This window comes from Aspergillus nidulans, chromosome VII, assembly GCF_000011425.1.
Source record: "Aspergillus nidulans FGSC A4 chromosome VII".
In the NCBI taxonomy this organism is placed as follows: Eukaryota; Fungi; Ascomycota; class Eurotiomycetes; order Eurotiales; family Aspergillaceae; genus Aspergillus; species Aspergillus nidulans.
In genome coordinates, this window is record NC_066263.1 from 3,323,819 (window position 1) to 3,347,755 (window position 23,937).

The 23,937-nt window shown below is 49.7% G+C and overlaps 6 protein-coding genes across 6 annotated transcripts, besides 1 other annotated feature; 3 read left to right on the forward strand and 3 right to left on the reverse strand.

Moving 5' to 3' along the window:
- Positions 1-23,937: part of a sequence feature (contig 1.37 567..75346(1)) that runs on past both edges of the window.
- digA (tethering complex subunit PEP3) lies at positions 2,030-5,051 on the reverse strand (the record flags this gene model as incomplete). Its single annotated transcript, XM_654778.1, has 3 exons — positions 2,030-2,114; positions 2,177-4,772; positions 4,841-5,051. The coding sequence occupies 3 exons, from the start codon at positions 5,049-5,051 to the stop codon at positions 2,030-2,032; spliced, it is 2,892 nt and encodes a 963-aa protein (XP_659870.1).
- ANIA_02267 (ubiquitin C-terminal hydrolase family protein) lies at positions 5,804-8,315 on the reverse strand (the record flags this gene model as incomplete). Its single annotated transcript, XM_654779.1, has 5 exons — positions 5,804-6,924; positions 6,977-7,565; positions 7,649-8,017; positions 8,097-8,180; positions 8,244-8,315. 5 exons carry the CDS (start codon positions 8,313-8,315, stop codon positions 5,804-5,806), a joined length of 2,235 nt encoding a protein of 744 aa, XP_659871.1.
- Positions 8,930-10,449, forward strand: ANIA_02268 (mitochondrial 54S ribosomal protein uL5m). The gene is made up of 3 exons (XM_050613003.1): positions 8,930-9,206; positions 9,278-9,970; positions 10,048-10,449. The coding sequence occupies exons 1-3, from the start codon at positions 8,959-8,961 to the stop codon at positions 10,169-10,171; spliced, it is 1,065 nt and encodes a 354-aa protein (XP_050468848.1). The 5' UTR covers positions 8,930-8,958; the 3' UTR covers positions 10,172-10,449.
- ANIA_02269 (protein steC) lies at positions 10,789-13,602 on the reverse strand (the record flags this gene model as incomplete). The annotated part of the gene is made up of 4 exons (XM_654781.1): positions 10,789-13,041; positions 13,091-13,242; positions 13,296-13,369; positions 13,421-13,602. 4 exons carry the CDS (start codon positions 13,600-13,602, stop codon positions 10,789-10,791), a joined length of 2,661 nt encoding a protein of 886 aa, XP_659873.1.
- ANIA_02270 (protein amdA) lies at positions 15,901-18,678 on the forward strand (the record flags this gene model as incomplete). The annotated part of the gene is made up of 3 exons (XM_654782.1): positions 15,901-16,033; positions 16,100-16,154; positions 16,224-18,678. 3 exons carry the CDS (start codon positions 15,901-15,903, stop codon positions 18,676-18,678), a joined length of 2,643 nt encoding a protein of 880 aa, XP_659874.1.
- On the forward strand, positions 20,658-23,774 carry ANIA_02271 (uncharacterized protein; the record flags this gene model as incomplete). The annotated part of the gene is made up of 7 exons (XM_050613004.1): positions 20,658-20,893; positions 20,958-21,044; positions 21,107-21,233; positions 21,292-21,469; positions 21,524-22,114; positions 22,164-22,717; positions 22,767-23,774. The coding sequence occupies exons 1-7, from the start codon at positions 20,865-20,867 to the stop codon at positions 23,772-23,774; spliced, it is 2,574 nt and encodes an 857-aa protein (XP_050468849.1). The 5' UTR covers positions 20,658-20,864.

Here is a 23,937-nt window from a genome sequence, read left to right on the forward strand (position 1 = left end):
CGGTGAGACCGTATGCCACCGTATGCCGACCGTATGCCACTGACCGCCGTGTTGTGTGCTTGTAAGGTTCATGCTTGCAGTCTTGCAGCCAACAGCGTGTCTTTACCTCTGCCGTCTACCAAGAAGAGACTGTCGTTCTGGGACTGGTGCAGGTTGCAGAAATTTTCTGAAATTTTCTACGTACATACGGAGTAGTTTCGAAGAGGAACTACATCGTGTGATGCCACCCTGGCGAAGACACCAACTCCACGCCATATTTACGGACCAACCTCCTCTAGAGCGATCAACAGTTATTCGTTGTTGATCTTAGGTCCCGTATCGGGTTAATATTGGTTGTCGGGGTTGTTTTCTTCAGCCTAGTCACCAAAGAGGACAGAAAGAGGACAGACTATCAGATCAAGAGAGCACAGCATAGCAGCGTGGTTGCTACCCCGCACGATCATCGCAACACAGGGCTTGGAATGATGTGAAGATATTCCCCGGATTAGGGCCACATGATGCATTGTCAAGCGTCCAATTTTTGGGGGTTGGAACCTTCTTTCTCTGCTCTCTGGAATCTGCGTTCCTGTGGAATCGAGGCTTGAATTTGGCTTTTTCCCCAGACTCCAGACTTCCCAGATCGGGAATGTAGGGTGGAAGTGGAATTCAGTGAGGGTCTCAAAAACAGATCGATCAATTCGATCTCGAAAATCCTGCGCAACTCCTGCGCTCGTCTTTCCTTCCTTTACCAGAGTGCTTTATCAGAGTACGGGTGCGTCAGGTTATGTGTTTTGTACAAAGAATACTGGAATCTCTGGCTAGATTTCGGAGGGCAGCTGCAATACAGAGGCCCGTTGCCATTTCTCTCTGCGACCGGGCTTTGCAAAATTGGTGTCCTCTTCTCCCCAGCAACAAGCGACGAGTGACCTGTCATTCAATAATGTTGGGAATTGGGGATTGGGAATTTGCCACCGGCCACCGGCATCGCTCCCGCTGGTCAGGCAACGAGATGCCAGCTGCCGGCATTCCTTAGCGAGGTTCTCCGCAAGGCTTGTTGACTTGACAACAGTCAAGGGTTCTTATCGTTTGTTATCATTATCAACACTCGGGCCTCTCCGCTGAGATCACTATGAACTCATCCTTCATTGCTTCTGCAGTCCATTCTTTGACAATGATCAATAGTCTATCTTCAAAAAGAGAAATGCGATTTTTGCCGAGGTTCCCGAAGCGCGGATTGAGGATCACAAGCTAGACCATACTTGCAAAGGCAGTGGCTGCGAATTCGCCACTCTCTTGAGTCTACCGACTACAAAGTATGCATCTAGATAATCAAAACAAAAACCATGCATACGGTCGTCGTATGCCGATGCCGGCTCAGTTTTACCCGTCCCGGCATTGCTGCAGAGTGTGCACAAATGACATGACCTGACACAACCCCGCTCCCGTCGTCAGCATCACACCATCCCTACTCACCTACTCAGCTCACGAGAAGTAGCTTACGGGATGGTTTTGAGTTCTGAACTGATTGGTGGGTTCCCTCTGTCCTGTGCAGATCGCGGGCTCTGGAAGGAGGGATTACTCCTACACGGAGTATCCATACGTGGTAACTGGATAACAAAAGTATACCAACACAGGAAGGAACCCCGAGGTGCGCAACGTTTGACGTCCCTGTACATACTCTCTTGAGAATGCAGAGCACATGTCCCACGCATCATGCATCTAGGGTGAAGAACACTGGACATTATGGTAAGCATCAGATTGATAGAGGTCAGAAGCCAGAATACCCCGAATGTAGCACAATCGATCTTCTATCGATTTCGACCACATTCTACTTGAACTGAGTTTTGCTAAGGAATTAGCACCTTGGCTAGACATTATGTACAATACGGGTGGTAGGGATGGTTGAGTGTGCAAGGGTGCTGGTGAGCAAGGGGGGTATTGGTAATGACGTTATAAACCAGGAGTCTGGACAGTATACACATTCGTCTTAGATAGTTAAACAGTCGGGTGATATTTCGTAGCTAACTAGATAAGGGACGGACACGGTTTGTTAGAGGCACCATTCATCGACATTGTCGGTTGCAGTTATGAAAGGCTTGTCGATTTGTTTGATCGCGTGGTCACCGCATAGGATACTAAGTGCTAGCAATTAGCCTTGGCTAGATCAAACCTGTTCCATGAAACAGAAGGTACTTACCAAGCTTCCGCTATCAACCCGTCCAGTTCCTTCACAACCTCCTCACGCTGGGACGAGGTGAGTGCGCCTTCATTCAGCTGAGACTGTAGATCTCGTATATACTTCTTCTTCCCTCCGGCGCCCTCGAGCACCTCACGACCTAGGCAATCGCTGTGGAACGCGTGCTGACATGGGAAAACGAAGAACTGCCGGCTAAGTACTGGAAGCGAGCAAGTCCAGCACTTCTCGCCAGGCTCAACAATCGCGTACCGTGTGTCGAGGGCGGCGATTTCCGACCGGATCTGGCGCGCGGTTTGGGCCGAGCTGTCCATCTCCTGTCGGAGCGCATCAATGTGCCGGGAGTAGTCCTCTAGGGCACTGCAGATTTCATCTTTGAAGTCGTCAATGACAACGAAGTCCGGGAAAAATGGGATGAGATCCTCAATCCGAAGCAGCTCGCATCTACGAAGAAACTCGATAGCGTCTTTGATGCCTGTGTCTGATTGCCGGATTTTTTTCTCCGCAACCAAGAGCCAAAGCTTCTTCCGTAGCTTATTGTTTCCTTCTGGTCGGTCAGCAATGATGGCCGCCAGCTCAATGTCATCGTGCTGTAAAGCCAGCTCAACAGCCTGGAGATACTGTCCCATAGCGCTGTAAATATGGATACATGACTGGAACCGCTGGTGTTGTATGCAAAGGCGAAGCGCAAAGTCGGCATCATATGGAGGCGGGGATGATGGCTGTGACTGAAGGTATGTAAGAAGTCCAGCTTCAGAGGACGAGCGGCTTGAAGCATGAATTGATATGAGCGTGTTATGCACTGCAGCCGTGGGTCTAGGGTGGTTGACGATGATAAAGTTAAGATAACGCACCGCTTGGTTTTGACTCAGCGGCACGCTCACTGTGCTGTTATAGTTGAGCAACGCAGGTATGAGCTTCTCGGGCTCAAGGTTGGTCTGTCGCATCAAGATGTTGACTAGTCCGGTCGCTGCGTGAGTCATCAAGACACTGCTGTGTTTGTAGAACACTTCAGGGTCACTCTGCCTCTGCAGCACATTGAGCGCTTCGGACCAGTTTTCCCGTTGGATCCAGTACGACAGAACGTAGTTGTGATCGTTTACCACAGTGGCAAAGAATAACAATTCCTTCTCACGTCCATGACTGCTGATGATGTCGTATGCTGTCTTCTGATCCAGGTCAGACTTGTATTTGGTCACAAACTCTTGAAACTCATTTCGAACGGCCTGCAGTTCGTGCTCGATCTCTTCAGTGCTTGACCCCTCGGCAAGTTCCGCTTTCGTTGTGATATTGTCGTCAAGACTATTCAGCTTGGTCATAAAGACTTCTATAAGCCAACTTGCCACCATGGTCCTTTGCATCGAGGAGGACTTTTTATAAACCGAGAGCTGCGAAAGCAGGTACTTTCGTAGGGCGTCGTGCTGGCCACGCTTGATGAGTGTTAGACACACATCTTCAAATGCTTTACTGCTCTTGCCCCAAACCCCGGCGGCTTCTATATAGCGACCTTTGCTCGCGAGGAAATCGCCGGAAGCAGTAGAAACAGCATCTTTCTGGGAGCTTGTACGGGCATATCGAAGAGCCTCCTCAAACTTTTGCTTGCGCAAGAAGATTTTCCACACGTCTCGGTCCTCATCCTGGACACATATCTCAAAAATGTCCTGACTGGTGAAAAGCCAGTAAGTGCCTTTCATTGCGTCTGTCACAAGACCCAGAGCAGCTTGGCCTGGCTCCAGGACCTCTTGATCAAATACAATTTCATCGTTCATGCGATTGACAGCAAGCACTCGCCCTTCTACCAGGACTAGTATGTGCCACTCTGATAACGTCATGGCGGTTAGTGGGTTCTGAATCAGCTTCTTGCCTCCTCTTGCGGATTCGGTTGCCGGGAAAATAGACCGCGGAAGCATACTTGAGCTCTCGAAGGGCTTGTGCAACATGTCTAATGAATATGGAAGTTGTCCATGGTATACACCTTCAGAACTAAGCCATGCAAACTCTTTGTCACGATGACCATCTAGATGGTGAGCATCCGAGCTAGATGGCGAAACAACCAAATTTGACGGCGCGGAACTAGACGGCTGTCCAATCTCGTGGATAACGGGAGTTTCTCGTGAAAGCAGGTCGGCGTATATAGGACCCGCACCTTCTTTACCGGATCTACCGGTTCGCCCCAAGAAACACGATAGTTTGCCATGCGTAGCCACCAATATCCGTCTTTGTTCTGCTTTTGTCGGCACCGTCTCCGCCCATATACCCGTCACTGGAGACCCATCCGACGTTCTGTATATCGAGCTGGCATATCTCTCCTCGCGGCGGTAGAACTCAGTAGATGGCTCAATATACGTTTCCCAGACCTGGCCATCAGTCGTGCCTAATAATATCTCTCGGGTAGATGCTGTCGGAAGGGAGGGACTCCATGCGACACTCTCGATGAGAAGTCCTTTGAGGCGCGATAAAGGCTTTGGATGTCTTGACTGCGTGTGGAGGTAGTAGTTCTCACCCAGGGTCGTGGTGATTATGAGATGGGAAGCGGAAGGGTCTAAGAACATCCGACGTATAACACCCGTTTCTGAAGACTTCTTCGGAAGATCAACATCTTTTTACACAGCAGTCAGTTTCAGAGCAGTCCCTTGAACCGAGGTCATGTTGCTGAGGGGTCCAAACCGTCAATATGCTCAGGGTTGTTCAAGTCGATCCGCAAAATGCGCCCAGTCGATAGTGCCAGAATAAGTACATTGTCGGCTACCTGCGCGGCCACAAAGTCGGCAGCGAGAGGGAACTGAAGCTGGACATGCCTGACGTCGAACATAGGAAGCGGATCTGGTTCAATCAGGCTGCTGTGAGCGGCATATCCGCTGGATGTATCCAGCGCCATAGTGCGCCAGTCGATTTCGAATAGCCTATATCATACCGAATATATAAAACGACCGGGTAGCAGCATGGACAGCCAAGATTCGAAGCTCGGCCGTGATGATGTCGAGAGGTACCTGATGGAAGCTCCGCCTGCGGAGAAGTCGATTGGCTAGACTAGTTGTTGAGGCCTGGGGCAGATCGCAAGGCAGCACTGCTTAGTTATGTAACTCGTCCCACCACGAGCCATCCAAGCTCCACTTGACTCGTCTTTAATCAAATACTATATCAATAAGTATAAGTATATTTTTTCTGTCTAGTTCAACAAGAAAGGTCTGATAAGCAAGAAGGAAGAATCCAGCATGTAATATAGCTTTCCAAAGGAGTAATCTGTCATATCCTCTCAATTTCAAAGTTTCTTTACTAAGATTTCAAACGATTATATAACGATTATATATTTAAATCTATGTTGCATCACTGAGGAATTATGTAGAACTCTTAATCATGATTTGACTCCGGTCGGGCATAGATTAAGTTATTTCTAGCGACGCGAAATACTAGCTAAGTATTCTATACAGCCATGGCATGGGTAGGTATGTTGCATAAAAATACCATACCAGCCGTGCTCGTACAGTAGATTTATGTATTGCGGATGTGGAACTGCAGATGCATAGGTCTGCATATGAAAAATAACGTCGGGAAGGCAAACCATGATTAAGTATGTATCTATCGAGTGCTAAAAAGACGACGTACGTAAACCCAGCGCCTTGCGAATGCTCACATAACAAGACACTCCCGCTCGAGCTTGCGCCCTCTTCGTTCCCTTGACTTCTCCTTTCCCTTATCTTTCTGCTTGTCAGAGAACCTTGACCGTCTAGGGCTTTTTTCCCTGGCATCAGTCTTATGGCCGTCAATGGTGAGTCCCGGGGAATCATTATTATTCATCTCATCATAATCATCGTCGATGGCGAAGGAATCACTGCCTAACTTGTCCCTGCTGAGGCGGCCCGCAAAACGTGAAAATGTGGCGCTGATCCTGTTTTCACTGACCTGGCTTCCTGCGCGGCTCCCCGGATTTGACCTTGTGGCTCTAGAGCCGCGCCTAGAGAATGAAAATGTACCCTTGTTTTCATCGTCGTCTCTTGGGGCCAACTTTGGCGAGGTCGAAGGGGCCGAGTGCAACCCTAAATCTGCAATGGTGCCTCGATTGCCCGTAGATTCCTCAGCAGTCCCAGGCGCGGCGTTCGGGTCTTCCGCAACTGTGATCTCAAGACTTGGGCGGCCAGACTTGTAACCCGCACTGAGACGGTTGGCCTGCAATCTAGGAGAGTTGTTTGCTGTTTCTTGATCCTGATTATCGATAGATCCCACAGAAGATGTGGAAGTTGCGCTAATTGGGAAACTGGCTGCCGCTGCGTCCTCGTCGATCGGCAGAATCTGATAAAAAAGTAGGTATGGTGATTCAGTCTTCAGGGCGTGCTCGATGTCTACAAGCGTCACCCTCTCCTTAGCCAGATCATCAAACCGCATCCAGTACCTTGGAGTATCCGGGTTGGACTGTTCTGAGCCATGAGAACTTGAGGGAGGCGCCCCAACACTGGTGCCCCGGACAATCGCTATGTAATGCCCGGAATCGACGGAGTTGCCTCTATGACAGACTAAAGCCTGCAAGGACAACTTGAAGTTTACCCGGATAGGACCATCCTCCATGTTATCATCCTGTATAAAGTGTGGTAGCCCAATCTCTGTTGGGATATCGACAAACGTGTCACGTCTGATGGCTTTGCCGTTTGCAAGCATAGAGTACCGTTTCAAGCACAGGCCTAAAATTGGTCTCTTCGAGGAGAAATGAGCCGCGACTTGAGAGTCATTCTTTGGAGAGTTATCTGTATACCATGCTATAGACTGCGTTAGCACGCTGTCGACAAAGTCGGTTGTAGGAAACCTCACGAATCAAGCTGAAAAACTGCCATGCAGGCATCATGACCTCTTTCCTATAGGAACCGTGGCGGTGCTTGGTGTTATCATCGCCATCCGAGTCGGGAACAAACTTTGGTTGGATGATGCTGCTCCTCCGATATCGAGATCTGTCCGCCAGAGGAGCCTCCGTCGTCGTTATGACTGGAGGCCCCGTAGGCGACAATGTTGTTGGAGAGGAAGACGTCGGTGTACTGATCTCTATTGCCTCGACATGCGCACTAGTGCCCTTGGAAAGCGAATCCGCTGACTTGGTTGACTTGACGGTATTTCGGCGCTCCAGGTATCGTTTCACTTCGATCTTGTTATTGAAGTATGCCTCCAAGCATTCCTCCAGAGTCACTGTCTTGCCGTCGGTGGGTTCAGGTATAGCTACCTCCAATAACCTCTCATTGACGAACCTGTGGTCATCATTCACGTCTTCTTTGCCCGTATGGTAAATGTCCATTTTAAGAGTAAGGAGCGGCAACTCTAGTTTCTCCGTGATGAACGTGAATGCCTCGGATGCATCTTGCTGATGAAGATTTGCAGCGTCTTCCCATCCGCATTCGGCAAGTGCTTCCTGTAGATGTTTCGTCTTTAAACAGACCAACAGGTTAGTCTATGTCCTTTGAAAGGGGTCAAACATGCAAAGCTGTCACATACAATATCCGTCGTTATGAGCTTTCCTGATCGTAGCATGTTGACCCAGAGTCTCAAGAGCACTGACAATTTTCCGCGAGGCTCATCGCTAAAATTCTTGTATAGTATGCCTTCAAAGCAGTCCAGCCGAGCAAACATGGCAAAAAGTAGCGCATCAAGATAACATGTAACACCGTTACGATTCTCTGCGCCCAGCAATTTCGTGCTTGGTGAATATCCTTTGACTATCCCTTCAATCGAGTCTTCAAGGAGCAGGAGGAGCTCAAAAGCTGCATCCACATCGCCCTGTGTGTATTGCAGCGCATAAGCGAGATGTTGTTCGTTCAGTCCAGTAATGCCAAGATGTGAAACTCGTCGCTCTAAAGTCTTAATCTGCTTCATATAAGCGAGGCTCAACGCTGAGAACCAAGTACAACACGCCGCGCGCGAAGATGAACAAGATAGTACCCACCTTCTTCTGTTGTTCTGTAGAGTCGCTACTCGTAGTCTCTGATGTGAAGAAACCGCGCAGGACAGGGCGGGCGACATCGGACGACTGTAGATAAACGCATGATTAGCATGGACACGGCGCATCACTCCCGTTTAACGGCTATCGTACCTCATCTTTCTCGTGCTTCGAGTATCGGTTGTTCCGCTCGCGTCTAGTTAAAAATCTGTGTATCCCGCTCATCTTCAAGGAGGACTTGTGGGTTCGATATTGAATGGGGTGGGGGATATGAGGTCAAGGAGGGAACGAGTCGACATGAGGAAGGTTGTGTGCTGTAGACCTTGAACAGGCCACCTGATTCTAGTTGACTATGTAGCAGAGCTCTCCTTCAATAATAGGAGAATGTATCAGGTGAGGGAATCTTCTGGTAAATTGCCCCAGCGTTGGCAAAGAACCTCCGTGCGGTAGGCACCAGCTGAGCTAGCCAAGTGACATCACAGAACAATAAGATGAGGGGGCAAGGAGTTTATGGAGAGGAGGCGAAAGAAGAAAGAAGGGTCTATGGTCTTATGATGATAGACATAGATCGATCGATCTCTGCCCCACTAAAAAGCAATCTGCTAAAAGGGATCTCGCAGCTCAAAGCCTGTTCAGTGTTGACTGCACTAATACGGAGTAGTCCTGCTGGCAAACCAAATAAATGGCGGGGAATCGGGATGCGGGCCGATTGTGCCTGGCCCTTTAGGCATTAGCAAAATAACATATGCCAGATTTGTCAGGCTAGTAATTTCACGTGACGGCTCCGAAATTATGCTGGCCGCCGGAACATTTTCTTACCTCACGTTGTTGACGAGTTCGCGGCGACAACCATTACTCGTTAATATCAATGGCTGCTAGTGAGCCATCAAGATACCTGGCAAAATCATTGCCGCGGGCTATTGTCCCCGCTGCCCGCCCTCAGGGTTTCTGCTGGAGGCGCAATACTTCTGACCAAGCGTCCGCCAAACCGTCCGCTCTCGGTGACCTTGAGTCGGACGGGCTGCTGAAGGGCACACCTCCGCCGGTAGAAGCTGCGAAGCCTTTTGACCCCGTTGCACGGGCACGAGCGCGAAGAGCTCAGCTCCCACGAAGTCGGTAAGTTTGTCCCTTTAGGGACCTGCAAATCGTCCCCGATTCTTGCGGAAGATTCTCATTTCTTCATCTAGCTATCAATTCCGTTCGCCAAAATATGATCGCGGTCCGTTGCATCCTCACAGGCCTCCGCCCCCATCTGATCCATCTTCTCGCCTCTTCGTGCCTGGCCCTTTTTCTCTCACAAGAGTAGAGCAGACCCACGAGTCGACCATCGCCTCCGATATCATGACTCTTTGCTATGTCCACAATCCGCCAGGCTTCAAGCCTCCCCCAAAGGCGCCCCGTCTTCGCTCTTGGGATGATAGCTCTCCTTACCACAAAAATCGATCTCTCCGCGGTCCCCGTGGCGGCGACGTTCTGCGACTCCTCCGCAAGCCAATAACCTTCAACAACATCCCCAAGCTCGAGCGAATTACGATCCACAGTTACGTGAAGAATGCCGCGAAGGAGAACTCCGGGTGGCTTCACGTAGCGGGTATGGCGCTGCAAGCCATATCGAATGTCAAGGTGGAGACATACAAGTCAAAGACCAGCGTTGCCAAATGGTACATCTCTCCCGGTAGAGATACCGTGGCCGCCAAGGCCGAGCTTTACGGAGAGAACATGGAGCACTTCTTCGGAAAGTTGGTCGACATTGTGATGCCTCGTCTCAAAGATTGGCCCGGTGTCAAGGGTACCAGCGGTGACAGCAGCGGAAACATTACTTTCGGTCTAGAGCCTGAGCAGGTCGCTTTGTTTCCCGAGATTGAGGTCAACTACGATATGTATGACTCTTATTCTCTGTCTTATTGCTTTAGAAAACAATTGAATAACTCCAGTACTAACTCGAATCTTTGCATAGGTACCCACCCAAGATGATTCCTGGTTGCCACATTACACTTCACACAACTGCGAGGACTGATAAGGATGCCCGATTACTTCTAAGTGCCATGGGAGTTCCGTTCTATGGCAAGCTCATTGACTAGTCAGCGTTTAATTCAACTTGAGCATGCATTCTTCATTACTACATACCAGTCATCACTTCACTCTCCCTATCTTGAACTGGCGTATAACGCACACTGCGATACCAGCTTGAAGACGTGTATACTACTCCTGTTTTAGTATTTTCATTACACATGTTCTCTAGAATTTACCTGTACGCAATATTGGATTGGTTGTTTTGTCGCGTGAGTGAGTTATAAACCAGAAATGCTTAACTTCGAGCAAGGAATCAAATAAGGTCAATGAGACCTACAACGAGAAGCTTCAGATTACAACAGGTAAAAGGTAAACGCTATATTTTTATAAATGAAAATCAGTGGACCCGGGTGAAAAAGGTCATAAAACCGCAACCAGCCCCTGCTGACGCCACGAACCTTTCGATTGGGTTTTGATGACCCGCAATATCTTGGGGGATATATATATTTCCCAAATCTACCTTAATCAACGCCAGCATTAAAATCAAGAGGGACGGTATCATATCGAAGGGGAAAGAATACGCAAAAGACCAAAAGTATTATTGCCCTGATACATAATTCGAACTCCAAATCTCCAAGCTCAATGCTAAAAAACGCCCATTGTCTATCCGACATCGTAAAGGATTTCAGGTAAGTGTTGTAGCAAGGAAGGGCGACTTGAGCAACTCGTCTGCGTCAGGTCGCTTCTCATGGTCGAGCTGGAATGTCATATCCAAGAAAGCAACGGCATCCTTACTAGCATGTTCTGGGGCTGGAGGCCGAGCCTTGTTGCTACCAATCGCAAATATGGCTTGAAGCTGGCTACAGTCTGGGAAAGGGTGAGACCCGATGAACATCTCAATGACGAGACATCCCAGACTCCAAATGTCAGCCTTCTTTGTATGCGCCGTCTGACGAACGACTTCGGGCGCCATCCAGTAAACGCTACCCTGCAGCGAAGGCCGGTGAATATGGCCCCCACCATTGCTTGCTCGGGATCCAAGAACAGTAGATGCTTCAACTCGTTTGGAGATACCAAAATCCGAGATTTTTATGCCACCTTTGTTGTCAACGAGAACATTCGCCCCCTTAATATCACGGTGTATAATATCCTTGCTGTGGAGGTAGGACAGACCCGCAAGGATTTGCCGTACGAAATTCTTTATCAATGGCTCCTGGAAGGTGTTGTATTGCTTGAGCATTGTAGCAATAGAGCCCCCAGGAACGTACTCCAAGAAAATGTTCAAATATTGATCATCGGCGGTAGTTCCCAGATACTGGACAATGTTCGGATGATGAAGACCCTGTAGAAGATCTATCTCGTGTTTCAACGCTTCCACCATGCTGTTCTTGCGCTTGTCAAATTCGGTGCCCTTGGTTGCTGATGGGATCTCGACTTGTTTGACAGCCATAAGCTCACCAGTAATCGAGTGAAGTGCCAAAAACACACTGCCAAAGGAACCCTCGCCGATCAGTGAGCCTTTCATCCAGTTGACGAAGTTGTTACCAGCTAAAAATTCTGCCAATCCATCGTCTTCTTCCTCCCCGTCTTCAGCCACGAGAACGCTCAGACGCTCATTGAAAGAGCCGCCATCTGTTGCAGCAACACTTGCATTCTCATCGAGAAGGCTGTGACGTGAATTGTTAGGGTCATCGGATCCACTATCGAACGACACGTAGGACTTCCGATTCGGCTCAACAGGTGATTCCTCCTGAAGTGGATGGAGGGAACTGGATGCGATTGAATCCCGATACGATGTTGAAGGGAGACCAGGTCTCGTCGAAAGAACCGAGAGCGGCCGTGCGGCCCGAGTGGGCGGTGTGCCATTATTAAGCCAAGTGTCGGCGATACTAGGGATGGGTGGTGCATCCCGCAGGCTGGAAGCATAGCTTGTATTACTGACGACGCTTAATCGACTGGCTGCTCTGCTCAACCGTTGTGATCTGCGAACAGACATGCGCATCGTTTTCTCAATGTCCTCTCTCTGATGACCAGGGAAGTACGACGATATTTCATGAATAATCATCTCGCTGGGTGGCCGGGCACCAAAGAAGGATCTTAGCTTGGAGACACGTTCGCTGACTTGAGGAGGCCTTATTTCGTGGTCGCTAGGAGTCGTGTTATGACGAGAAGAAACTGGTGACATGGGTTGCCTTATATTATGCCATGATTCACCAGTCAGTTGTTGTATTTTCATTTGGTTCCGTGCATTCGAGCTGCTGAGAGCATTCATATGCGCCTGTTGGCTCTCGTCCAGTGCGAGCTGGGCCGCACGGTGCACCTCCTCAGCATCCGGTTCCCCAGCATGGATTTTACGAAGAATAAGCCGGCCGCGTTCCGACCTGTGGAAACCTTCGCATATCTCCATGAGCTCATGGTCAGAGAGCCTCCGACAATTTGATGGGTCAGGGTCCAAGCCATCAAGGACGTAGAAACAATAATTCCGATACTGGTGCTCGGGAAGTTGTAATTTCTTCAACACACAAAGGATGATCTCATCCGGCGTTTTGCAGTGCTTAATATCCAGAACTTTCGTTTGCCCACCGCTGTAAATCACTCTGATCACGGGAGCATTGCTTAGCAAAGAGCCCATTGTCATCCCATCAAGGCTAGGATTCTGCCTCGAATGGGTTCCAATTCGCTCAACCGGGGTTCCGGGATTGCGTCCGGCGCCTGAGCCCGCGGATAAATAATCCTTTCGCCCTGAATCCATAGGGCTATTAGCAACGTAACGATGAGGACGTAGCGGAGACCCTGGACGAGACGTAGGTCTGCCATAGCTATAATCACCGGTCCTGGATGCATGACCGGCACTGGATGTTTGTTGACGTGCGCTGTACGAGCGGGCGGAATCAGGTGAAGCTTGTTGGTGAGCGGCTTCCAAAGCTGCCAACTGTCTCTGTAAGACGTGAGTAGCTGTCACTAAGAAGGGATGATTACTGAAATACCAGGTTCTTTTGCTTTTTGTTGACCACAGACTTGTTGCGAAGCTGCTTGATAGCAACGAAAATCCGCACCCGATCACCGATTTTCTTTATGCCCATCTCTTGCAGAATCTTCTGGTCGCATTCGATAAGGTTGTTGCCGTTAAAATTGTTCGCTGGAAACAGTTACACATAGTCCATCGCCGCCGAAGGACAGGTATACACGTACCCCTGAATAACGGCTCATATTGTTGACAGTTGATACTATGGAGCCATGAGATCACTTGATTCTCATCCCAAGACCTAGAGGAATCAGCTTGAAAACCCCGCTTATGTGTTCCGATAACGGCGCACCTCACAGCATCAAGACCGTCGTCAGCTTCAGAAAACTCCGATTTGGTTGGACTCGTATACACTGTTCCCGTTTGTGATTCCGAAAATGTTGACGACTTCTGCGTCGTGGTATGATAAGATGCGGTCGGTGTTTGCGACGAAGGCAGCCCCAGGGGGCCCGCGTATGCTTTGGAGGTGAGCATCGCAGGGGATTAGTAGATGGGCGTATAGCGCAAACGGTCTCTTCCGGCCACGACTTCACAGCGAGAATTCTAGAGTGCCCCTAGCGAGAGATATTGATCCGGATTCGTAGAGGAAGGCGTTCCCGGCAGGTTTGAGGGCGTCTAATGCATGATAAAGGGATCTAGAGCCGCGGACACGATCATTTAGCCATGTCGCAGAACAAAGAGGGTTGGGATCACAAATGTAAGCCAGCAATCCCCGCACCCAAGCCAGCGAACTTGAATCTAAGGGAACGCGTACTGTAAAAGAGAAAGAAAGTAGAGTGATTATGGGGTAATGAGGTCACGGTATCCTCGATTGTATGTTCTGCGGTTGTTTAGACTATAGGCGTGGGACTAGGCTGACGATCGGCTCTATCGTTGAATGAACAGGCCCTTCGATCAAGGAGATCCAGGGGCGCGAAGAAAGACAAAAGAGCTCAAAAGAGCTAGAAGATAGCGAAGGGAAGAAGACAGCCGATCAACAGCTGAAGACGCCTTTAAACAGGCGGAGTGATTATTAGATAGAGGAAGGAAGGAGGCCGTCGTCGTCTTATTTCTGATTCCTGTCTGTCCGCCCGATCACCTCCACTGGGCTTGTTTCAGCTTTGGGCTAGGTAGATCATGTGACTGTCTCAATCTGGGCGCTCCTGTTGGATGGGACTGGCAATCGTCAGCAACTGAGTTCCATGAAGATTGGCTCGAGCAACACAGGAGGTGCCTCACAGAATGTTTAGTCTTTAAAAGAAATATACATCGCAGCCACTCCTCCTTGTTCAGCACGGCCGGGGAGTGATTTGTCAAGGCCGGAACCTGAAACAATAACCTGTGGCGGCTGTCAGACTATCGCGCCTCTGCTATGATCTATTCTTGGTTTCGCCGCTTCCTGGAACCATGGACGCATCCCGGTAGTTCTTCCCCTTTCCAATCAATATACTCTACACAGTATATATTCGGTACTAGTTTCCTACATTTGGTCTTGACTCTCATCAATTGGTATATCCATTGCGGGCGCGATGACTGGCTCCATGACATATAGGATGAGGCACCGGAGGCCCGCACATCCAGCCCGATCAGAAAGCGTGGGACAACACCTGAACATGATGCAGACCAAGGAAGTCAACACGCTCCGATTCCCAGTTTTGCATACCCACAACCCGAGAACTAAGCACCACGCGTTCTCAAGTGGTATTGCAGGGTAGACTGCGGCCTGTATTGATAACCCGCAGACCGCATCAGTCTTGCTTAGAGGAGATCTGAAGCACTGATAACAACACTTTAAACCAGCGGATCTACCGATGAAATTGACACAGCTCTTATTTCGCACTTGACGCAATTGCCAAGGACACTGTATTTTGTACTACGTATCTGTGTGAGGAAGTCGAGCTTTCTTGTGAATGTTAACAGCTACGGCATACCATTATTGCCTTTGTTGGGTCACGAACACTCGAAAGGCCCACAAACAGATGGCGTTCAGCAGTCAATCTGGACAGTTCAGCACGGGTCGTTAATCTCAATTACTGGCCCTCGGTTGCTACTATTCTGAGTCGCAAGCGGAACTGATGCTGTTATGGGCATGAAGCTTGGAAGAAATGGAGCTCAGTTCGTTGTCTAACGAACGTTGTCAACCCAAGGAATGCGTCACTACTGAGTAAAGTGAAGTTATATGCAAGCAAATTGATAAATCAGTCCAATTACTTATACGATCCCGTATATAGAAGCGAGGACAGTCAGAGAGGGACAAGGGCGAGATGGCCGTCTTGGGAGACGTACCGATGATGCCTTCTTTTCCACGGCATTATTTGCCGAGGCCGGGAGGCGCAGTCGTGCATCTGGTTCTGCATACATAAGACATATGAAACGCTCCGTGTTGTGCGCAGGGTCTGATTGAGTTTCCAGGCAGGCAGCATCTCCGCACCAGCAGTGGGGATGGCAGCAGGTGCTGTACTCCAGCTGTATGTCGGCCGACGATGACCAACCCCAACGGGCCTAATTGACTTGGAAAACAGAGGTCAATCCAGAGCGTTCCCTCATGAAGACTCGATATGGTTCTAACAAGACTAATGGTAGCTGCTTGACGAAGTAAACCAATTCGCTGTTCAAGGAAGAGTCTATTGTTGCCCAAATCAAGCGCGAGTTATTGGTAAGATATCTAGTGCCTCAGGCCTCAATGCACACTGTTTCCGGCGATCACGTGGCGGCCCCCTCACCCCCCACAGCATTTTCCTTCCCCGCGCCTGTTCGTCCGAAGACCTGCTCCAAACCCCAAGGCTGTTCGCTATGGACGATGAGAGATCGAATCCGGGGAAAGTCAGGAAGAAGTCAACCACCGTTCATCGGAAATCACTCTCCTGCGAATACTGTAATCGGTCTTTCGCTCGTCTCGAGCACCTCCAACGGCACCTCCGCACCCGTTGAGTAACCCTGATTCTGCTCCCAGAAGGCACATTGACTTTAGACAGCTAACTTGCCGTCTTAGATACAAAGGAAAAACCATTCTCGTGCGATATATGCTCAAAGTCTTTCGCAAGAAGGTAAGCTATCCAATATTCTATCGCTCTAGCCATCTCGCACTAATGATCATCCCCTTTCCCTTGAAAAAGCGATCTACTTGTACGACATGAGCGCCTAGTCCATCCAGCCGAGGCGGCAGCCAATCGAGAGAATCGCAACCATAGCCATACCAATCATGAGGTCTCTCAAACCCAAGCATCAATAGTCCAACCATCCCACCATGAATCTCGAATGCTCGAGTTAGTCGATGCTATTCCGCTTCAGACCCAGCCAGTTCCTCCTGCTCCTGAAGTTCAGGTTCAGCCCCCTCCAATCGTGGAGACGGCCCATTTCAACCCTTCATGGGGATATGATTTGAACCTTCTTTCTCATGCCGCGAGTCATGTCGCTCTTGAGGGACAACAAGAAAGTCTAGAGACTCTTCGGAAGCCTTCGCAAAACATTCAAGCGCCGCCGCCGCCGCCGCCGCTTTCTCATATACCAGAAAGAGGGATCACTGATAACTATGGTGTTGAGCCTTCGATTCTAGACCTTACAGATTTAGGTGATCCGGTTCAGGACTTTACCGTCTTCCTAGAAAGCGTCGGTCTCTCTTCGGACTGGGACTCCGGCATCTTCTCTAGTGTAGAAGAGCCCTTATTGCCAACTAGCCTACCCATGGACTCGAAACCCCCAGCCCGTGAGAGTTCCAGGCTGGGCCCTGACTTAATGGGTGACCCCAGACCTGCTGCCGATGAGCCTCCATCATTCTCTAACTTTGGGTCTCGACTGCCATCGCTCCAGCCGGAAGCCCACGATGTGGATGATCGGCTGGGTTTTGGCGACGAAGGTCCACGACCGGCCTGGGATATATCTAATGCGGACCGGCAGGTTTTTATTTCTAAACTGGAAGAGTTTGCCTATGTCCTTCCAAAGGGGTTCGTGCCGCCGTCAAGGCATGCTCTATCCCGCTTTTTTGCTGGTTACATAAATGGCCTGAACGAGCATCTCCCTTTCATTCATGTGCCAACATTATCCATTGCTAAATGTTCGCCGGAGCTAACTCTAGCATTGGCGGCCGCCGGGTCTCACTACCGTTTTGAGAACAACCGAGGATTTGATCTCTTTCACGCTGCTAAGGCGATCCTTCTAGAGCGCTTGCAGAGAAGAGATAGTAAGCAGGTGCAGTTTCCGACTTGGAATTTTCTATCCCCTTCCTCAGGCTTTCACAATTCGCGTGGGTCGTCGGCCAACTCCAACAGCCCGTACCAATCCCACCAACATCAGTCTTATGTTCTATATCCGGTCGACTCCGCAAGCTTACCGCCTGAAGACTCGTATGCGCATATGGAGGTGATCAAGACTTTCTTGCTGCTCACGGTTTTTGCTTCTTGGGAGCGGCACCCTGAGCTTTTACGAGAAATCCTGTCTCTTCAGAGCACATTAGCCAGGCTCGTTCGAGAACATGGTCTCACTGAGTCGAACATTGGCGTGGACCCAAACAATTGGGAAGAGTGGGTTCGGCGAGAATGCAATAGACGCACCAAACTCATTGTTTACTGCTTCTTCAACCTTCATTCTATCATGTACAACATCCCGCCCTTGATCTTGAACGCAGAGCTCAAATTGAACATGCCCTGCTCACATGACCTCTGGAAGGCAAGCAGCGCCGCTCAATGGCGTCGTCTTCTTCGCACCCGACATGGTTCGGAGGTTTCTTTCCAAGAGGCTTTCACTAGGTTGTTCACAAAGTCGAACATCACAAACACCGCACCTATATCGCCGCTTGGAAACTATATTCTGATACATGCGCTTATTCAACAAATCTTCTTCGCTCGTCAACTTTGCCTTTCTGCTCCAAGCCTGCATGGAACGAGTCTTCGGCCAGATGACTTGAATATCCTGGATAGTTCTTTGGGCTCTTGGAAAGCGCTCTGGAAACGCACCCCTGAGTCGAGCATTGATCCGCAGAACCCGGCTGGCCCGATTGCGTTCACATCTACCGCTCTGCTAGGGCTGGCGTATATCCGACTGCATGTTGATTTAGGGCCGTGCCGCCGCCTCGTAACCCAAGATCCGGTTCAGATTGCAAGAGCACTCAATGACTCGCCACCTATCGCACGGAGTCCACGCCTCATAATGGCCCTTCTGCACTCTGCACATGCTCTTTCAATCCCGGTGCGCCTAGGCATAGATTTTGTGGCGCGAACCCACTCGTTTTTCTGGAGTATCCAGCACTCTCTCTGCAGCTTGGAATGTGCCTTCCTTTTAAGCCGATGGCTACTGTCCATACCTGTAACGCAAGCTGAACAAAGGCTGTCCGAGCACGAGAGGAAGTTGCTCCTATGGATCAAGAGCATGATGGATGAAACAGACATGGCTGTTGATCCAGCAGGGGCACCTGACTTTGATTTCATTGCCAACCCTTATAAGGCTAAGCAACTCAGTGTTGCTATTGTCCGCGTATGGGCAAGGACATTCAAGGGGAATACAAGCTGGGCTATTGTGGATTTGGTTGGGCAAAGTTTAGATGCGTATGCTGATCTGCTGGAATCACAGGTCTAGTGAATACCATAGCTCACTGATGGTGGTCCTTAAGGGTCTTTGCGAAATTCAAGGTCCGACGCGATATCAGGGAAGGTAGATGCTCGCCGTGAATCGGCAGTGCTTTACCTTGCCAGAGCGGCTAGTGAGTAGTCACGGCATTGTTCAGACAAAAGTCTGCCACCGTGTGGCATCTTGTAAATGAGTTGGCTTATACCCTTATGTCTTCGCTTCTCTATCTCTTCCTGTACATATGTTTCCTTTCGCGCGGCGCGGGCTGGTGGATAATGATGGGTAGTCATGGGTTTGTCTTGCTATTTTCATTGCTCTCTCTGAGCTAAAATTGATGACGGATGACTTTTTCTGCGTCTCATTGATGTTTTAAATCACCCTCAATTGGACCCTTTCGCTATAGAGTGGCCCCTTACTTCAACCCTTTGACAACACATCCAATTGAGAATGCGTTTCCCAGGAACGAATGGCCTAAGCTAGACTCTAGTGACAGAGCGAACGCAAAAGAGCATCTAGTTGGGACCTTACTAAGGCGTATGTCGCAGCGACTCACGAGTTTTTACCCTTTCGTACGCGCTGCCGGGAATATGCATTCGTCACACTGACTGGGACAAACCGCAATGCAGACATGGATCTTTCAAGTTCTGCCACCTCCACATCCATTTCGTCCGATTTGGTGATCTCGGGTGGAGCACCGGATTTGGAGTTGGAGTTAGAGCTAGACTGAGAAATGGAGGTTTGGCGGTCCCGTAATCGGCCTTCTTTTGGCGACGTGGGCGTGCACGATAAGCGGCGTCTATGAGTTGGCATAGTCCGCAGCATTGAGGTTTGCCCGTCGATGCCGTCGTTGACGATGTAGAAGTTGTAGGTCTGCGGATGTTAATACCCATTCTAGGATATGAGGAGTTTTCCAGGCTCGGGCCAGTACCTTGGGAAACATATGCTTATCTATGAGATGCATTCTGCGTTTCTGAGGTGTGGAGCATTTTCGATCGCAGTTCTCGACGAAACATCCATACTATGTCGCCGTTGGTATATATTACTAGGTAAGATTAAAGAGGGGCAGGCGTTTCGCATACCGTTTTCTCCCCTCGGTCCCTCCTCGCGGCAACCAAAGAATCATGATTCTCCTCGATATGCAGATTCAAGAAGAGATCTGTGGGGAAGTTCTTCCCGCATTGCGTACATCTGTTGACGTGGGCTTGTTGGTAGTGGATCTCGTATTCGTTGTAGGTAGCAAAAGAGAGCGGTTCTCTGTGCGGTGGAAGAGAGCAGCGCATCACTTCTTCAGCGGGTGGGTTTGAAGAGGATTGAGGAAGATAGAATTTAGAAGGAACTGGTGCGGAGTCTGACAATGACATTGAGTCTGAGGTTGACGATCTTGACCGACATTCTGGAGATGGATCGATGGACCTGGATCTTGAACGCTTGGCCATTTCTGCCGGGGGCTTGCAGGTGATAAGTATTAGTACTAGTGATAATATGCCCTTGAATACACTAGATGAGGCGACGGTTCTATTTTCCGCATGTTTGGGCCACCATTGGAATCAAGAAGGCCCTTTGACTGGAATGGAGATATTCCTGAGCCACTGTCTTCGTAGCCTGCCGTGTCCTCTTTCAAGGGTATTCAATATCAGAATGCTAACCAGCCAAAGTCACCTTGTACCCAAAGGTACTCTCAGTCTGACAAATTTCTAGGAAGATGACTCCCTGGCAAAAGTCCAGGTAGTTCTCCTTGGTGGTCCCGTACAGATTACTCGGTAAGTATACCGTCTGATTGGCGATGACACCGCCACAGCACTAAATCGCCAATCAGCGTTTGTTCAGCCACAGGAAGTTACCACTGTGTGCTTCGCGGTTCTCATTCTCAGTCCAATTCCGTTCGGATTAACTGTTGAGGTACTCCGTACAGCCCGTTTTCTTGTCAATGAGCGGCGGCCTCAAACACCTCCCCGTCCTGCTCGCTGTCTTCTCTTGTCCACCCCTCGACATCGTTACCTCCATTTTCGCTCAGAACAGCGCGTCGTAGACGCTTATTTCGAAAAGTTCCCGGTTATATTGTCGCTTGCCGCCTTTCGAGACATTACTGATGGATCGTTCACTGATCCTGTCGCCCGCAGACTTCCAGCCAGCCATCTGACGGGCGAAGCAACTAGTGGGGTTATACAGGCGGACCGAACCTCTGCTCAGTGAGCATGGCGCTCACTTTCCAAAATGCGTGGCAGTTAGTACCCTTCCCTCGCGGTCAACTTTGAAAGTGGAACACAACTGAAACTGGACTATCCCAGGTCTGCGCTCAACGTTGAAAAAGCGCTGTTGAACAACCTCGCTGAAAAAGAGCCCACATTTGCCGAAATATCTCATAATATATCGGAGTTAGTTCCCTTCGCTGCCTGGCATTTGCTACGCGCAGATGATCTGATCGCTCTACTCGCAGACTCCGCACTGCTTGTCAAAATGCCATTCTCCAGGACTTTGAGACCGCCCGGTCCATTGACGTTGAAGGTCGCCTCTGGGATGCACATCTCAAGATCAACACTCGCTTTCGAAAATTACTCTCCCGCGTGAGTTACTTCATCTTATTCCTCTCGTTACCCGCTAATGTTGGGCGTATAAAAATAGTTTCGTGACGACAACGAGAAGAAAAAGAAGCCGGTGGAGCGCAGAAAATTTGAGAAGCACTACCTGGAGTTCATCAAATCGAGCCAGCGATTCTACCGCGGCTACATACAACAACTGGCATCCCACTTCGGGGGCATTTCGGAATTGGAAAAAGTCGCGCGGAAGTTCAACTTCGACGGTGAGCACTCACCTGCCCGCAATTTGCTGTTTTAGTCGCTGAACACCACAGTAGACCTGTCTGCGGCGCCTCCCATCCAAACCTCTGAATCTCTACGGAAATCCATCCTCCGATCATGCCATGCGACACTTGTTCGCCTAGGTGACCTCTCCCGTTACCGTGAAACGGAGTTGGTTTCCAAAGAACGTAATTGGGGTCCAGCGATTGGCTATTATGACCTAGCCTCCGTAATATATCCAGCTTCTGGTGCGTCGCACAACCAGTTGGCTGTCATCGCGCTTGCCGATGCGAACCACCTGAAAGCCACCTACCACCTCTACCGGGCACTTTCGGCCCAAGAACCCCATCCGACGGCTAGGGGTAATCTCGAGATCGAGTTCAGGAAGGTTCTGAGTTTATGGGCGAAAGGGGAGCTGATTCGACGTGATGATGCTGGTACCCCAGGGAGATCTCTAGCGCCTCTGTTCGTCTATCTTCATGCCCAGTGTTACAGAGGGGTTGACTTCCCGGAGCATGATGAGCTCGAAAGTGAAGTTCTTAACCAACTGGCTGTGGACCTTAAAGAACGCTCTTTGGAGGGTATTCTGCAAAAATTCTGTTTGATCAATATCGCAGCGGAGGATTCCTCCCGAACCCGGTCGGATGGTAAGCGCTCCGAAATCACTCTGGAAATACTCTATTAATCTTTCGGCAGAGAGACCGAAGACGAATGCGCATCTATTCTTTCAACGTATTAATGTCAAAACATACTTCACGCTTCTACAAATCCTCTTGGCTGAGGTTGAACGATTTGTCGTTGAGGATTCAAGCAGTAACAACAGTAAAAACAAAGTTGGAGCTGACAAGATTACTGTAGTTGTTCGGCGGATCTTGCCGGCTCTCCGCAATTACAGCTCTTGGCTATTGACAGTGAGCAACTACTTGGTTGCCTATAAGGAAAAGGATACCCCTTTGGCAGTCCAACTCACCGAATTCTGGAAGATTTATGCCAACACTCTAACACTACTTGCATCCACCTTTGACGTGGTGCATCTTCCCGAAGTGGACTACCTCCTTGAGGAAGACGAAGAGACTTTGTGTTTCATGCCATTAAGCAAAGGCGCTACGTCGCGCAGGTATCTAGATGTGAATGGACAGCGAAAACCTTCAATGAATGATCCAGGCATTGAGAGGAATCATCCTAATATTGAGATGCTCTCCCGCATTCGAGAATTCGTCATTGATGGCTTGGATCTGGTCGTGGGCAATGTACGATGGGCCACCCCCCGAGTGTCTAAACCCCTGCTAACCTCCCCAGAAAATACCCGTTGCCCTTGTTGATGATGAAGACAAGAAAACGTTCATCTACAAGGAGGATGGTCTTCCATCTCAATTCTTTGCTAGTCCCACTGGTCATCACCACTCACTCTCCACCGCCAGCATTGAACGAGAGGATATTCGACAGGTCAAACAGGAAGCAAACTACCAAATAGATGCCAGAAGTACATTCGGAGGCTCCCAATCTGCGTCCGTGTCCATGTCAGCTGCGATGAACGGCATCGTTGAAGGAGTTGAGCGCTTGGTCGAATCTGACACTTACGAAAATGCTCCAGTAATCCCTAATCGGTCCTTTGATGCAATCTCGAACACTGTTCCAAGGGATGATAAACTCCCTGCTCGCCAGACTCCTGTTGCACCTCCTGGCTTGGGACCTCCTATGACTAGCTATTCTGCTGCTTTGCCTCAGGTTTCGTCATCTCAATCGTTCACTCCACAAGCTGCCATCCCCGGCCTTCCTACCATCTGGAGCACTGGTACCTTTTCTCCCGAATTTCGCGATGTTTCTTCGCACACTGCATCAGGACTTGGATTACTAAACGCCCAGGGGCCAAAGGTCACGGGGAACGCCAACAGCCCAGGTCTTCAATACGTGCCTGAAAGTGCCGTCAAAAGCGAATCAATTTCCCGCCAGAGCCTTTTCGCAGAAAGCCAGCTAGAAGGCACTACTTTCAATAATGGACCTGTATCTCCGTTCCTCGCCCCGTCAATGTATCACCAACGCTTTTCTGGCTCCTCATGGGATCGAGATGGCATAGGCGCGCCGGCCAGTCAACAACAGGCGTTGCCTCGTTCTACAGGCTTCGGACTCGCCAGTCAGCCCATGTCGAGCGGATTCACCAACAATACGTGGGCCAATAATGCTTTCATAGGCAGTACGATCACATCAGGATACGGTTCTTATCCGGGGCTAGACGACGCTCGCAAAACGCCCTCAGCTCAGTATGGTGCCATTGGTCAATCCCCCCGTCTAGGACAAAGTGGCTGAAGTGGATCACGAGAAAGGATTGTTTCAAGTGTACTCATTCTAAGCACCTATTCGCAGGTTCGGTATTTGCTGGATCTTCATGAACGAAGAGGACGCTGCAGGTAATCTCGCACAACGGGAGACAACTCGTGAAAATCTTCTGCAAGCCATAGCCCCTCCTTGC

Coding starts and splice junctions, on each gene's coding strand:
- ANIA_02268 (XM_050613003.1), top strand. CDS start 8,959: ATGGCTGCTAGTGAGCCATCAAGATACCTGGCAAAATCATTGCCGCGG. Junction 9,207..9,277: donor GCTCAGCTCCCACGAAGTCG/GTAAGTTTGTCC, acceptor TTCTTCATCTAG/CTATCAATTCCGTTCGCCAA. Junction 9,971..10,047: donor ATTGAGGTCAACTACGATAT/GTATGACTCTTA, acceptor ATCTTTGCATAG/GTACCCACCCAAGATGATTC.